This window comes from Choloepus didactylus, chromosome 8 (assembly GCF_015220235.1).
Source record: "Choloepus didactylus isolate mChoDid1 chromosome 8, mChoDid1.pri, whole genome shotgun sequence".
NCBI classification, from domain to species: domain Eukaryota; kingdom Metazoa; phylum Chordata; class Mammalia; order Pilosa; family Megalonychidae; genus Choloepus; species Choloepus didactylus.
The window spans coordinates 105,113,970-105,131,142 of NC_051314.1; the positions used below are offsets into that span (position 1 = coordinate 105,113,970).

Here is a 17,173-nt window from a genome sequence, read left to right on the forward strand (position 1 = left end):
AGAAAAAAAAAGGATGGACAGGAAACATCTTAAAAGAAGTTACATTTGAGGGGTATTAAAGGATTTACATGAATCTGTAAGGCTGATCAATTTGAAAAAAGATTATAAGCAAAGAGAAGAGCACATGCAAAGTTATGACACTACTCAGTATGCTCACTGTGGCTGATGTATGGGGGGGGGTACATAACCTGTATTTTTTGAGTAATGAAGTGGCAAGTTGCTATGACATGATAAGGAGTTCAGACTTTATCCTAAGTAATGGAGACCCACTGAAGGATTTCATGATGGAATATGATACTAACAGACTTGCCTCTTAGAACAATTACTCTAACAGCAACATAGAAGGTGGAGGAAACAGGGAAATCAATTAGGAAGCTATTACAGCTGTTCAGGTAAAAGATGATGTAGACCTAAAATAGGGCAACAGAGGTAGGGATGAAGAGGAGGAGATAGTTTTAAGGGATATTAAAAACCTAAAACTGAAAAGACTTGGTTAGTTATTGGATATCAGGAGAGAGGGAAAGGGGAGGAAACAGTATCCTCAGGTTCATGGCTTGAGCACAGCATGGGAAAAAAAGAACAGCTTTTCTTAAAGATCTTTAAATACCTTTTCTTTTGAGCATCAAAAGAAAAAAAGGTCTTGCCTGAAGGCAAAGAGATGTGAGAAGTTTCACCTTCACTGCATCATCATTGGGCTCAAGAATCCAGAACAACTGCTTATTATCCACATCAAATCTAAACTCCTGTTTAAGTAGGACAACCCCTTCCATAGTCTTGCCGCTCTGATGCTAGAGAGATGTAGAAAAACTGTCTTAAAAGAGACATGCTAACATTCTAATCAGTTTTCTTAATAAAACACTCAAAGAATGGGAGGAAATCATTCACCATTCAGGGGTCAGCATCAGAATCATGTGCGGAACCTTTAAAAATACATATGCTTGGGTCGCACAGCTAGAAATTCTGATTCAGTAAGGTCCAGGCAGCTGGGTTTTTAACAAGCTTCACAGGTGAGTCTGATGCAATCCCCATCTGAAAATTATGGAGGTATCTGAATTTTCAATTAGTCAACAGTTAAGTTTAAAATGAAGTTCCAGGTTTGATTTCATTTCTCTTTTTTTATTCCACGATATTTTATAATGGAAGTCAAAGTTGAACAAAAGTAAATAATATGATTTTGTAAAAAAGAATATGACACTTTTGAAGCTGTAGTTCAGGTCTGAGTTCTCCTACTAAAAAACTCTGTGACCTTGGGCAAGTACTTGCCCTCTCCTCTAAGCTTTAATTTCTCCATGTATAAAATGAAGAAGTTATAATAGATAATTTTTTTATTCCTGGTCTCCATAGTTTGTACTAATTTAAAATGGGTGGCCACAATAAATGCTTTTTCCCATAAAAGATACTATTTCAAAGCATTTTTAGAAAAGGGAACAATCTCCCACTCCCAGCTCCTTACCCCCTCATTTTTGGCATCCTTTTTGTTAATCCAAGTTGATCATCTGAAATAGCAGAGGTTAAAAACAAAATTCAGAGTCAGAAACACAGTGTGCTCTCCAAGCAATGGCACAGGTCCGTATTTAGAACAAAGGCCAGAGGTGTTATTTTCTGGAATAGAATGAAAGGTAGCATGTTGTCACTCTTCACTGTCACTGGTCTAACATGAATGCTTGGACCCCTCATGGGAATACAATCAATATAAGTTTATTTAGTTGCTTTTTTTTTGTTTGTTTTTAACAAACACTGCAATATTAATAGGCTATGCATCAAAGTCCCCTTGAAGGACTGGGGAAAATGTGGAAATATTAAATTTCCACACTTGGGGAATTCCTGATATTCTCGCAAGCATTAGGAACACCCAATTTAATAAGTCAGGCCCTTGATATTGGGGCTTGCCCTTATGAAACTTATTCCTGCAAAGGAGAAGCTAAGCCTACTTATAATTATGCCTCAGAGTCACCTCTAGAGAACCTCTTTTGTTGCTCAGATGTGGCCCTCTCTCTCTAAGCCAAACTCTGCAAAGAAACTCACTACCCTCCCCTCTACATGGGACATGACTCCCAGGGGTGTAGGTCTCCCTGGCAAAATGGGATATGACACCCTGGCATCATGGGATTGAGAAAGCCTTCTTGACCAAAAGGGGGAAAAGAAATGAAACACAATAAAGTTTCAGTGGTAAAGAGGTTTCAAATAGAGTTGAGAGGCCAATCTGGAGGTTATTCTTATGCATTATATAGATATTCCTTTTAGTTTTTAGTGTATTAGAATAACTACAAGGAAATACCTGAATCTGTTGAACTGTAATCTAGTAGCCTTGATTCTTGGTAATGACTATATAGCTATATAGCTTTTATCGTTTATAACTGTGTGATTGTGAAAACCTTGTGACTGTCACTCCCTTTGCCAGTGTATGGGCAGATGAGTAATAAAATAAAGACAAAAACAGATAAATAATAGGGGGGGGATAAGGAGTATGGGATGTTTTGGGTGTTCTTTTTTATTTTTTTTATTTTTTCTTTATTTTGGAGTAATGAAAATGTTCTAAAGTTGATTGTGGTGATGAATGCACAACCATATGATGATACTGTGAGCCACTGATTATTTACTTTGGAGGAATTATATGGTGTGTGAATATATCTCAAGAAAACTTCATTTAAAAAACTGGTTATGCATCAAGAGTGAAATAAAAATATACTTCAAGTTAAAGAGATACTTCCTGTTGGTAGTAAATACTCTTCTAGAATATAGATCATATTAACATTGCCTAATAAAGAATTTGTATAAAATAAACTCACAGAAGCAAACACTTGTGGAGAACTTCCAAAGTAATACAGAATTAGATCAGTTTTCTTTAATATTTGAAAAAAATGTGTAACAAAATAAAAAGAAATTTGACTCGTGAAACAAGATTACTTAATCGAACTACCAATTTTATCATGCACAGCTGTGAACATATTTTTTTTATATATTGAAGTGGAAAAGCCTCTTGAAAATTTAGCAAATTGGACTTCAGCTTGAAAGGATAGAGAACAAAAGTCTGTGACTATAAGTATATATAAGGTATACACATATAAGTATTGTGTATAAAATATATATACCTACACATACATAAACACATATGCTTACATATTTGTTGATAAATAAAAATAAAATAAAATTGGGTTGAGTCATGAAAGTATAACAATGTCAAGTATACAATCTATTGTCAAATAATTTTGTTTTTATGACTTGGAAGGGACATGCAATAAAGAGGTATTTTTTTAATATTCATTTTATTGAGATATATTCACATACCACACAGTCATACAAAACAACTCGTACATTCAATTGTTCACAGTACCATTACATAGTTATACATTCATCACCAATATCAATCCCTGACACCTTCATTAACATACACACAAAAATAACAAGAATAATAATTAAAGTGAAAAAGAGCAATTAAAGTAAGAAAGAACACTGGGTACCTTTGTCTGTTTGTTTGTTTGTTTCCTTCCCCCCATTTTTCTACTCATCCATCCATAAACTAGACAAAGGGGAGTGTGGTCCTTATGGCTTTCCCAATCCCATTGTCACCCCTCATAAGCTACATTTTTTATACAATCGTCTTCAAGATTCATGGGTTCTGGGTTGTAGTTTGATAGTTTCAGGTATCTACCACCAGCTACCCCAATTCATCAGAACCTAAAAAGGGTTGTCTATATTGTGTGTAAGAGTGCCAACCAGAGTGACCTCTCAGCTCCTTCTGGAATTTCTCTGCCCCTGAAGCTTATTTCATTTCCTTTCATTTTCCCCTTTTGGTCAAGGAGATGTTCTCCATCCCACAATGCCGGGTCTACATTCCCCCCAGGAATCATATTCCACATTGCCAGGGAGATTCACTCCCCTGGGTGCCTGATCCCAGGTAGGGGGGAAGGCAGTGATTTCACCTGCCAAGTTGGCTTAGGTAGAGAAAGACGGCCACATTTGAGCAACAAAGAGGCATTCGGGAGGAGGCTCTTAGGCACAATTATAGGGAGGCCTAGCCTCTCCTTTGTAGCAACAGTCTTCCCAAGGGCAAATCCTGTGGTAGAAGGCTCAACCCATCAAACCACCATTCCCCTATGTCTGTGAGCATGTTAGCAACCACTGTGGTGGGGCAGGCCAATACCCCTGCATTCTCCACCAGCTCCTCAAGGGGGCTCTGCATATCTTTTTCCTTGTTTTTGTTTTTTTTTAAACTTTTTTTTTTTAAATCAACTGTATAAAAAATAAAAAAAACTAAAAAAAAAATTAAAAAAACATACAATAAAAGAACATTTCAAAGAGACCATAACAAGGGAGTAAGAAAAAGACAACTAACCTAAAATAACTACTTTACTTCCAACATGTTCCTACCCTACCCCAAGAAAGTAACCAAATATAGCAACATTTCTGTGAACTTGTTCCTACTATACCCATCAGAAATTAACAGACCATAGTCATTCCTGGGCATTCCCAGAACGTTAAATTTACCCCACAATAGCTTATCTGTCTTATTGGATTATTGTTCCCCCTTCCTTAATTGCTCTCTATCGCTAGTTCCCCTACATTCTACATTATAAACCATTTGTTTTACATTTTTCAAAGTTCACATTAGTGGTAGCATATAATATTTCTCTTTTTGTGCCTGGCTTATTTCGCTCAGCATTACGTCTTCAAGGTTCATCCATGTTGTCATATGTTTCACGAGACCGTTCCTTCTTACTGCCACGTAGTATTCCATCGTGTGTATATACCACATTTTATTTATCCACTCATCTGTTGAAGGACAGTTCGGTTGTTTCCATCTCTTGGCAATTGTGAATAATGCTGCTATGAACATTGGCGTGCAGATATCTGTTCGTGTCACTGCTTTCCGATCTTCCGGGTATATACCGAGAAGTGCAATCGCTGGATCGAATGGTAACTCTTTATCTAGTTTTCTAAGGAAACTGCCAGGACTGACTTCCAGAGGGCTGAACCATTATACAGTCCCACCAACAATGAATCAGAGTTCCAATTTCTCCACATCCCCTCCAGCATTTGTAGTTTCCTGTTTGTTTAATGGCAGCCATTCTAATTGGTGTGAAATGGTATCTCATTGTGGTCTTAATTTGCATCTCTCTAATAGCTAGTGAAGCTGAACATTTTTTCATGTGTTTCTTGGCCATTTGTATTTCCTCTTCAGAGAACTGTCCTTTCATATCTTTTGCCCATTTTATAATTGGGGTGTCTGTACTACTGTCATTGAGTTGTAGGATTTCTTTATATACGCAAGATACCAGTCTTTTGTCAGATACATGGTTTCCAAAAATTTTTTCCCATTGAGTTGGCTGCCAAAGAGGTATTTTTAAGACCAGGCAAGAAAAAAAATTTGACTGACATAATACAAATCATACATCTATGAAAATTGTCTCAAACTGTTGCAAAGATATTTCTTAACAATTGGGCACAATTTTGTGGTTGCTGATTATTAATAATTTTATTAATAGATTATTAATCTAGCTCAGTAAGCTAATTATTGCTGACATCTAACAAGTCTGCTAAATTTTTACATTACTGAAAAGGGAGTTTACTTGTTGATTTGTTTTTTTGCTTTTGAATATATGTAGAGTTGAAAACATTCTACTTCAAGTCTATTTATGGAAATCCAAAAGAATGGGCAATGTTTCAACAGCTGTTATTAAATCTTTAGTGCTGTTAACTAGCAGCGAGTTATAATAATATGAAGTACAAAAATTAAAAAAAAAGTAAGATTCCTGCTAATAAAGATTTTTAAATTAGTTAAAAAGATATAACAAAAAAACTAGTGACTAAGACAGCTTTCTATAGTCAAGTGCCCTGGTGATGAACGTAGAAAATAAAGTAGGACAGTATAATTTGCTTTCTATGCAAAGTAGGGGTTAGGCAAAGAATAACAGGTTCATAGTGGGTATTATTAAAGCCTTGAAAGATAAACAAGTAGAGAAGAAAAAAAAAAATCAAACAGGAAATTACATGACCCTTACAACATTGGTAATATTTATTAATAACCGACTCACTTGCACTAGTTTGTTCCTCAATGGAAGAGACTATGTTTTCCCCTTCTGTATTAGCCTCCATACTCAATAACACTACACAAATAAGAGGCCATCAATAAACACTTGACATTTTTAAAACACAACTGACATTTGAGTCTTTAATAAATATTAAAACAGGGAAAGCAGTGCCCTTTGAAACAACTAATAAAATGCTGTATCAGTTCAACACTGCCTTTTGGGTACAAATCTACACTCTGTAAATATGCTATACAGCATGCTGACTTTGACATATTTTTCAAGTGTCATCTCCTACCTCTACCCTGTTTGTCCTCTACCATGGCAACACCAAACTTCTGCCTGCTATCTAAATCCATGAGGCCTAGAAAGTCCTTTACCTACTTCTCTACTGCAAACTCCTATTCATCTTCCACCAGTTACCACTTCTGTGATGCTTACAGGAAGAATTAATCTTTCTCTGTGACTCCCAAAGTACTATGCTCCTACATCCATTATCTAGCTCAACAGATGATATTATAACCATTGGTTTCCTTCCAGAAATACGGATACCTAAGGCCTTTATATACGGAAGGGCAGAGGCTTGTTCTTTTTGATATTTCTACCAATGCCTAACACCATACCTCATATGCAAGAGCTAAACAGTTGCTGAATGCAAGAAAGAGTAAACACAATAAATATTGTTCAAACGTTTTTCTAATATAACCTGGCAATGTGTGTGTGTGTGTGCACGTGCACAAACAATCACAATAAACCCAAAGTTTAGATAGATTAAATGGTGATTACGGCTTGGCAAAAGAATTCTCCATTTTTATAAGAGAAATTTGCAAACAGTTTTCTTTTAAAAATGAAATCTTTTAGTGAGCGTAAAATTATCCAACTTAGAAAATTTTATTATGTGACTTTCAGAACAACTTCATTACAAAGCTAGATATATTTTTGACTGGCAATAAGATTATCATGAATCCAAATAAGACAGTCAAATAATTCAAATTTTAAAAATGCAAATATTAGTAATTGAATATCAAAATAATCCATGAACCTTTGGAATTTGATTTCAGAGCTATTTTCTAAAGCAAATGCTTTTTTCTTAACCCAATGTCTGTATTTTAGATGAAAGAATACCATATAACAAAAGCTAAAGTTTAAGAAGTTTTGTTATTATCAGTTGTGTCAGAATGTGAGTCAGATAAATGTTCTAAAAACACAAATATGACAGGGTACAGATCTGACTTTATTCACTAATATAAACTATCAAATGAAAGCAGAATACGGAAACTGGGAGTAAATAAATTTGAAATTCTAAGATAGATCTTTCTTCATTTTAGAATTATTAACAATATTAATACTCACTATTGACTGAGAACCTACTATTTGGTAGTTCTAATTACCAGACATTTTACATAAATTCTCCCTGATCCATCCAAAAACCCTTAAAAAGAAACTGAGCCGCAGAGGTTAAATGTTTCACCCAAGGCCACAAAGGTAGGAAGCAGTGGAACTGGGATCTGAACCTAAGTCTGTATGGCTCCAAAGGTTAAGAGTTAATTCACTTCTATGCTAACAATGCAATACTGAAATATCAAACCAAACATCTGCAATCCTTTGCTTCTTTAAATTGCTGAAGGAAAACTGGTCCATGGGTAAATCTGTCTCTTATCATCCTCCTAGCACTGAAATAATCATTTCCGGAAGCACTGTGAAGCGGTTATGCCTGAGATCTAGGCTTTGTGGTCTACTTTGATACTTTTATAGTTGTTTTAAATGCCATTAAACAGGGACCTTCCCTACACTAAAGTCTAGATGAATACTTTCTCAAAGAGGTTTCAGAACTGTGTTGCTGTATAAAACTACCAACAACTTTTCTCCCAACACTACTTAGAAGTAACCTACATGGAAAGGTTAAAAAGCTGAGGGGAGCACTACTTGGGTATTAAATACTGTGAAGCCATTCTACAAAAAATAAAGCAATGGATTATAAAATGGCACTCCAAATATCTGATTAAATACCAGGTGGTAACATCAATTTCAAGTATGAATTCCATGCTGGTGAAGGAAAAAAGAATTTCAATTCAACAAAAATTCTGTTCTAGCCACTCTGCAAAATTTCGTGGCTCATCTGCCTTCTCTTAAAGCTTCTTCACTGATGGTACTTGTTTAGAAAGGATCAAGAGCCAAGTTTAATATAGGAATTCTTTAATTATATCTGTTCAGGACAGTTGTATGTGGCTACTTATTCTGGCGTCAAAGTAATTAACATTAAGATCAAAAGCTGCTTGCATGAATCCAGAATACAGACTTGTTTGGATTCTATGTCATGGAACCACAGAAAGAATTCAGTAAGTCAACTTTCACTGAATTTATTTATGCCTGTCATTTTCTTTGGGGCAAATTCATTTTACAGGCTGCTGGCAAAATAAGATACTCAAAACTGGTTGGCCTTATTGTTTGGTGTTAACTCTTTAAACAGCCCAAGAATTCCAGTTAATTCAGCCATGTCACTGGTTCAAAAGGAAATTTAATGACCTTAAGTCAAAGGCATTTTTAAAATCAACTGACAGCAAAGAGAGATTAACTGCTATTATGATGCTGCTCTTGAAGCCAGGAAAGAGAAAATCCAGATGATTTATGACACTGAGTTTACCTCAAAAGAAGAGAACTCCTTTGTTTGTTACTAACCTTCCAACAAAGTTTTGTTTTCCTTCAACTTCGCATTCTTCCTGCTTGTGTTACATAATGAAATGTTAATATCAGTGAAATACTGTAAGCATTTTAGACAATGGCTACATGTGTTCACAGAATTGCAATCCTTCAGGGATGGAAGGGTTTTAAAGACCATCTAATGCAACTACCTTCTTACCATATCCCCACTAAACGGCCAGTGGATAGAGCATTTTCTATGTATCAAGTAGCTCACTCCATCTTTGAATGGTTCCATTAGAGAGTTCTTACTCAGTGAACTGACATCTCTCACTATTGCTTCTACTTTGTTGTACTCTAATGGTCATAAAAAACAAATCTAATCCTGCTTTCATATAAGTCCTTTCATACAAGAGAGCCCTCTGACTCCTTCTGTAGTCATCTCCATTCCTTCAAATGTTTCTCATATGAAATGCTATTGAGTCGCCTGTCTGTGCTGGGCATGCTATCAAAAAATAAAAAAAATAGTATGCAATATGTAAAACTATTTTACTTTTTAAAAATAATTTTTAAAACTTTGAATTTCCTGAACATATTAGTCATCAACTTTAAATTGGATGAGCTGATGTACAAGCATAGTAAAATCTTCTTTATAAGAATGTCTTTGTTTACTAAAACTCAATAAATTCAGACACAAGATTATTTTTAATACTATTTAAACAATTTAGTTGCCCTTAATTGCCCCTAATGTGTAACATTCAAATATTCACACTAAAGGTGATGTGTTAACCAGAAATTTTAATTAACATTTAAAATGCAAAGTACTACAAAGTCTTGGAGCTTTATTCTGCAGTTTATTTGCATTAACAGAATGAATTATAAATTCTCAAATGATATAGATAATTACTTTTCCATAACTGATAACTTCTAGCCAAGAAATCTGAATTGTAAAGATATTTTAGTCACCTGATTTCTGTAAAGTTCTGAGATGGACTCCATTATCTGTTTCAAGATCCTCACCTTCTCTGTCAGTAGAAGCTACCTCTGACAGCTCATACATGTTTAGCTTATTTAGTGGTTCATAAAACATTCAATTAAAGACTTGCCACAGACTGTTGTAAAAGATTAACAAAATCTAAATTATATTGACAAAATTATTAAACATTCACACACAATCACTTACCCAAGATTCATGGTATAAAACAGTCAGTAGATACATTGCATAATCATAATTCTGTCTCTTTAAAGGACATCTTTAAAAGAGAGAAAGGGCAGAAGTCAAAATTCTGAAAACTCAGCATACAGAATAATTTGCAAAATAAGTAACATAATAAATATGGCAAAATTCAATTCTTGGAATAAGAAAAGTCTATGTAGTTCATTATTTGAGGATACTGAAAACTGGTTTATTTAAATCTCTATTTAGAGCACTTCTTTGCTTTCATCACTAATATTTATTTGAACCTTGTAACAGCTTTATACAATTTTTAATTTGATTGTGTCCAATCCAGGTGCTCTTTGTGCTATCTGGACCACTGAAGCACCATTTTTAAAAGAGAGACAGATGGATAATGAATGTTAATCTTGATTTGCCTGAAACTGTTTCTTTGAAAAAATGAACCACACTATACAATGCTATACTGTGCTATTGCATTTAAAATGAAATTAGTAACCTAATATCAGGTCAAACTTCTACATAGTAAGATGGCATGTTAAACTTTTAGATTAACAAAATAATAATGAAAAGGAAACAACTGCATACAATTTCTTTGTATAAATAAAACCATCTATGATAAACGACTTTAACTGTACTCTGGTACTACATTAAAGCTTTTGCTTAATAGTCCTCTACTCTTAAAAATTGTTACCGTAAAACATATACATGCATTGATATTTGTAAACTTTTAAAAAGGCAACATTATCTGATCCTCATAGAATTTCAAAGGATAACATTTTAAAGGTATTTTTAAATTTGCACAAACTAACATTATCTTACATTTTCTAATGACAGTAAAAGAAAATATTCCTAATACATTTCAAAATCTGTTTTCCCCCACAAACTTTTTTCATCTCCACATTGTTGCCATCTCTGTATGTTATCTTCTTCCCATCACTTAAGAACCATGATATAAAACCTAATTGATATTGACACTCCCATCTAGGAGGGGGGAGGGAGAGTAGGGGGGGAGGGAGAGGGGGGAGGAGAGAGGAGACAAATAATCTGCCTGCTTGCTCCTCTTCTGAAGCCAGCTCTATGATATTTTGACATAATATAGAAAATCAAAGAATACTTCTAGAAATAAATTAACCATTTAGTAAAAGCATACTAACCACCTTTCTTTGTCCTAAACAAAAATGACCTGATTTAAAATTTCATATAAGATAAATTTAATACTGCTTATAAGAAATTCTACCTATTTACAAAAGTGCACATGCCTTGATAAATCCAATTTCCACATATATAATTTAAAATTTTTGATTTTGAACTCTAAGATTTTTATATACCTTTAACTTTGTAGAAAACTGTTTCAGCATTAATCACTAGCAAATCATATTTCTATTGTCTTCTAACATCTTCCCTGAGTTTTATATACATGGATATATTAAAATCAAGATTAAAAATAACAATAACAACTTATGTAGGCAAGCCTCTCTATATAAAGATTACAGCAGCAGCAGGCTAGTGTGAAGATGGCATTAAAACATGAATTATGCAACTTCCCTGACCTAATAAGTTGATCTAAGGAAAGACTATCCCTACCATCAATGTAAATTCTGTGAAAGGACTGCCAGGAGATTGCAGAGCTATAAAGTCACACATGGGACCATTCTTAACTTTTCTTTCTTTACCTATCTGTTTTGATGGTAAGCACATCTGTGGTCTTGCAGTATCGCTCTCCTACAAGTTTAATAAGTTTCTTCTTTGCATGATCATCTAAATTCAGACTGGAAAGTTTGACCTTAAAAATACAAGAAAAAAACAAATTTGAAAAAACTTATTTGATACACTTTACTGAAAAACAAAACAAAACAAAACAGTAGCAATGTTATTTATATTAATATTAAGCCCCCCCAAAAAAAATAAAAATAAAAAATAAAAAGATTAAGCCAACCAAAAGGTAATCTTTGCTACACACGCTGGCCTGATCTTACTCACGGAAAAAAGGAGGGGGAAGGGAAGCCTACTGTTTGGAGTTCTTTGAAATGTTCAGGGCATCATGTCTCTTAAATGAAATTATGGTGTTTATGAATAGCACTAATAGAATTCAACTCAAAGTTAATAAAGCTGAAATATAGACATAAATGTATACAACATAAAGATTTAAGAAATTCTTACCATCTAACTATCAGACTCTATCATTACAACTAGTTTAAGACAAATTATTTTTAAAGGCTAGATATACCTCATGGAAGGCTGGATAAAGAATCAGGGAAGGATAAAAAAAATTGAAATAATTCAGCTCAACATTTCTCAAAATATTAATACCAGCCCCATAGGATGGGAAGAATTATATTTTTAAAAAGGCCATTTCCATCAAATACATTTAGGAAATGTTGCGTTAAGCTGAGATCTTTACAGCAGGATTTCTGAGAGCAGATAATACGCTAGCAATCATTCTAAGATTTCAAGATGTAGAGGTAGAATACAATGATTTCCAAATTTATTTGATCTCATACTCTACTTTTCAAGGGACAATACATGGAATCAGTTTTCCTTAAGACATACTTTGGAAATGCTGTATTAAATGAACCAACTTTTTACTATGCAGGGAATTATGGCATGGGCTAAAAATTTACCTAGAGATGAACAATTTAGGCACAGGAAAATATTAAGACACTGGAATACAGTTAAGTAAGGTAAACACAATTATTCTTCCATGGATATCATTAAGAATAAGAACTGAAGAGGAAAAAATGCTAAATAGGTTTTGAAATCCACCCAGTTCTCGCTAGCATCAATTACCCTGAAAATCCTTCACAACAGTATAACAATTAGTCAATTTACTTTTCCATTTCCTCAACCAGACTGCAAACCATTAGGGGCAGGAATGATGCCTGCTTGTTCTTTGCAATGGCCTAGCACTTAAAAAACATACAACAAACATTTGCTGAATAAATAAATACATAAATGAAAAAAAAAGGTGGGATACAGTGGTTTTTATTTAAAGTATATACATTTTTCACATGAACTAGAAAAAACAGAAAATAAGTAAATACACATATAGTCTTAAAAAGAACTTAAGGAATGAGAATATTAACCACTAAATATCTATTCAGTAGAATGCTCAAATGTTGCTGACTATGAATTACCATAGATCTCTGGAAAGAATATAAATTAACACTAGCATATCAGCTTGGTGGATAAAATAAGCTACTGAGTAATAACTTTGATTACTAACAATATGGAGAATTACTTATAAGTAAATCATAAAAGGTACCTACACCATGTTATAATTACGCAAATATATGCATGCATACAGAAACACAGTACCCAGAAAAAATGAATATTTTTTATATTCAACAGTAAGAATGTAGTGATTTTTCCTCTGAAAATTCCCTTTAATAAAATAATAGTGTTTAACAATAAATTTTAAAACCAAGTTAAAAATTTACTATTTAGGAAACTTGAAGTGTTCTAGCTTTTTATGAAAGAAGTGGTTAAAAAAAACAGTGGCAGCAATTTAAATCATTACTGTAATAACCGCTTTAAAACTCATGTTCACATTAACATTTTGATGTTCAGAAAACAGTTTTTGCCATTAACTTATAAATATTTCAAAAACAGCTGTGTGGTGCACCCACGCCACCTGCTAGCACTCAGAGGCACTGCAAAATTGTAGGTTAATGTGCACTCTAACTTTGAACTTCAATATCATTCATTGTCATACTTTTTCCAAAATTCAAAAGAATCCTCAGGTTTTACTTTTACAAGTTCCTATATCAAAGAATCAATATTGTACTATTGGCGGTATACAGGAACCCGGAATTTTATGCATGATTTTTCTGTAAACCTAAAACTTTGCTAATAAAAACAAAAACAAACCAAAAAAATTGTACTATTAACATTACCCCCCAAACCATATCAACATTTCAAATATAAGAGTCCTGGTTCTGTGGGCTTATCTTCAAATGTCTATATTTTAACATGAAAAGAACTATATAAATTGAGAAATGTCTAAATACATGAAATATTTTCTTTATATGCAGTATAGTGCAGTTAATAAAAGAACTCTGGTATTACACGTGACAGGAGCTGGGTTTGGTTTCTAGATTTGCCACTTATCAGCTACGTGACCTTAAACAAATCCTTTTACCTGTCTGAGACTCTGTTTCCTCATTTGTAAAATGAGGACCTTTTTGTCACAAATAAGATTATATATTAAAGAACACTTTTGAAAGTAAAGTCCTCTACAAACATAAGTTGCTTTTAATTCTGAACTACTTTTATGATTAAGAGAAATACGATACCACGTTTTTTCTCTGGATTTAAAAATGTAAAAATCTCCAAATATTTTTTTATAATATTTGATTACCTTCACAATATCACTTTAATCATACCAGAATGCACATACTTTAGTCCAACTGTTTTACTTACTTTACTCTTTAACTACCTGAGACCGTCTAGGACACCACCACTGAACTCCAACAGTCAGAGGGCAGAGTGAAAAGGGTCCAGAAGAGCAGACATGAGTCAGGTGGAAGGGATACTAGAGAACTATGAAATTATCACATGGTGGCACAAGACACAGAAAGGAGACCAGAAGGGGAGAGTAGCACATTACATGAAGCAATAGCTGGTGGAATACTTCAAATAAACAAATGAGGTGTTCTGTTTTCTTTTTATTTTGAAATAAAATACACAAATCTTAGAACCAGTAGGAACTTCAATTATAATCTATTCTAGTACTGAAGAGTAAGGCTCAGAAAAAAGGACATTAATTAAAATCTAGGTACCCTGATTCTGAATTCAGAGATCTGAAGCACAAAATATAGAGCTCAACCAACTGTTGGTGGTTTTATTATCATTATTATGAAAACAAGATCAAATTTATTAAGTTTTTAAGAATGTACAAGGTACATCTATAGGCATTTTATATCTGTGGAATGATGTCAGCATGGTGGAAATTTTTTTTTTTAATTATTAGAGAAGTTGTAGGTTTAAAGAAAAATCATACAGAGCTCTCATATACCCCCGTCACACAAACATGTTTCCCCTATTATTAACAATTTGCTTTCGTGTGCTTTGTTATTGATGTTGTACAGGCCTATGATTTTTACAAATTTTTTATTCTACCAGCATATATACAACCTAAAATTTGCCCTTTTAACCATGTTTCAAATATATAACTCAGTGGGTTTAATTACATTCGCAATGTTGTGCAACTTTCACCACCATGCATTACCAAACTTTTCCATAACCCCAAACAAAATCCCTGTACAATGAAGCATTAACTTCCCATTCCCTACCTCCACCCAACCCATGGTAACCTGCATTTTAGTTTCTGACTACGAATTTGCTTGTTCTAATTATCACATATTAGCAAAATCATATGATATTTGTTCTATTGTGTCTGGCCTATTTTACTCAACATGACATCTTCAAGATTCACCCATGTTCTCACATGCACCAGAACGTCACTCTTTGTTATGACTAAGTAATATTCCATTCTATGTAGAGACCACATTTGATTTATCCAGTCATCTGTTGAAGAACATTTGGGTTGCTTCCTTCTTTTGGCTACTGTGGATGATGCCACTATGAACACTGGTGTGTAAATATCTGTTTGAGACCTGGCTTTCAATCATTTTGAGACTATTTCTAGAAGTGAGGTTGTCCAGTCTTATGGTAGTACTTAACTTTTTGAGGAACCACCAAACTGTTATCCACAATGCCTCCACCATTTTATATTCCCCACCAACAAAAATATGAGTGTCCCTATTTTTTGACATCCTCTCTAACACGTTATTTTCATTTTTTTTAATAGTAGCCATTCTAATAGGTGTGAAGTGATATATTATTGTGGTTTTGATATGTATTTCCCTGATGGCTAATGATGTCGAGCATCTTTTCATGTGTTTATTGGCCATAGATAGGTCTTCTTTGGAGAAATGTCTAATCAAGTCTTTTGCCCATTATTTAATTGGGTTGACTTTGTTGTTGAGCTGCAGGATTTCTTCACATATTCTGGTTTTTAAACCCTTATCGGATAGGTGATTTCCAAATATCTTCTCCCACTGCAGTTGTTATTTTACTTTCATGATAAAGTCCTTTGGTGCACAAAAGTTTTAAATTTTGATGAGGTCTCATTTATCTATGTTTTTCTTTTGTTGCCTGTGCTTTTGGTGTCATGTCTAAGAAACCATTGCTTAATATAACATCCTGAAGAACATCCCTACGTTTTCTTCTAGGAGTTTTATACTTTTGGTTCTTAAATTTATGTCTTTGGTCCATTTTTTAGTACCTTTTTTTTTTTTTTTTAATGGTGTGAGGTACGGGTCCATCTTCATTCTTCTGCATATAGACATCCAGTTTTCCCAGTACCATCTGTTGAAGAGACTATTCTTTCCAACTGAGTGTACTTGGTACCCCTGCCAAAATTTAATTGGCCATAGATGTGAGAGTTTATTTCTGAACTCTCAATTCAATTTCATTGGTCTATATATCTATCCTTTTGTCAGCACCATGCTGTTTTGATGACTGTAGCTTTGGAGTAAGTTTTAAAACTGTGAAGTGTGTGCCCTCCAACTTCATTCGTCTTTTCAAGATGCTTTTGGCTATCTGGGGTCCCATACCATCCACATAAATTTGATGATTGGCTTTTCCATTTCTGCAAAGAAGGCTATTCGAATTTTCACTACGATTGTGTTGAATCTGTAGATTGTTTTGACATCTTAATAATATTTAGTGTTCCAGTCCCTGAACAGGCAATGTCCTAAATGAATGGTGCTCTTTGATTTCTTTCAGCAATGTTTTGTTGTTTTTCATGTACTAGTCCTTTACATCCTCATTAAACTTATTCCTAGATATTTGATTCTTTAGTTGCTATTGTAAATGCATTTTTCAATTTCCTCTTCAGATTGTTCATTACTAGTGTATAGAAATACTACTGATTTTTGCATGTTGATATTGTACCCTGATACTCTGCTGACTTTGTACATTAACTTTAGTAGCTCTGTTGTAGATTTTTTAGGATTTTCTATTAAGAGGATCATGTCATCTGCAAATAGGGAAAGTTCTACTTCTTCCTTTCCAGTTTGGATGCCTCTTCTCTCTTTTCTTGCCTAACTGCCCTGGCTAGAACTTCTAGTACAATATTGAAGAACAGTGGTGACAGTGAGCAACTATTTCCCAACAACGTAGAAAACCTAGATGAAATGGACACATTTCTAGAAACATGCAAACTATCTGCATTGACTTAAGACAAAATAGATGTCAACAGACTAAAGAGTTGAATTGGTCAAGAACCTCTCAACAAAAAAAAAGCCCAGGACCAGATTGTCTT

The 17,173-nt window shown here is 34.0% G+C and overlaps 1 protein-coding gene across 1 annotated transcript in view; it reads right to left on the reverse strand.

Moving 5' to 3' along the window:
* MRPS35 (mitochondrial ribosomal protein S35) overlaps nucleotides 1-17,173 on the reverse strand; it is a 54,266-nt gene that overhangs the window by 9,532 nt on the left and 27,561 nt on the right. The window contains exons 6-7 of the mRNA XM_037847921.1: nucleotides 11,520-11,629; nucleotides 9,853-9,922 (exon numbers count right to left, since the gene is read on the reverse strand). Coding sequence (XP_037703849.1) covers nucleotides 9,853-9,922; nucleotides 11,520-11,629 — 180 coding nt within the window. The remainder of the gene's footprint in view (nucleotides 1-9,852; nucleotides 9,923-11,519; nucleotides 11,630-17,173) is intronic.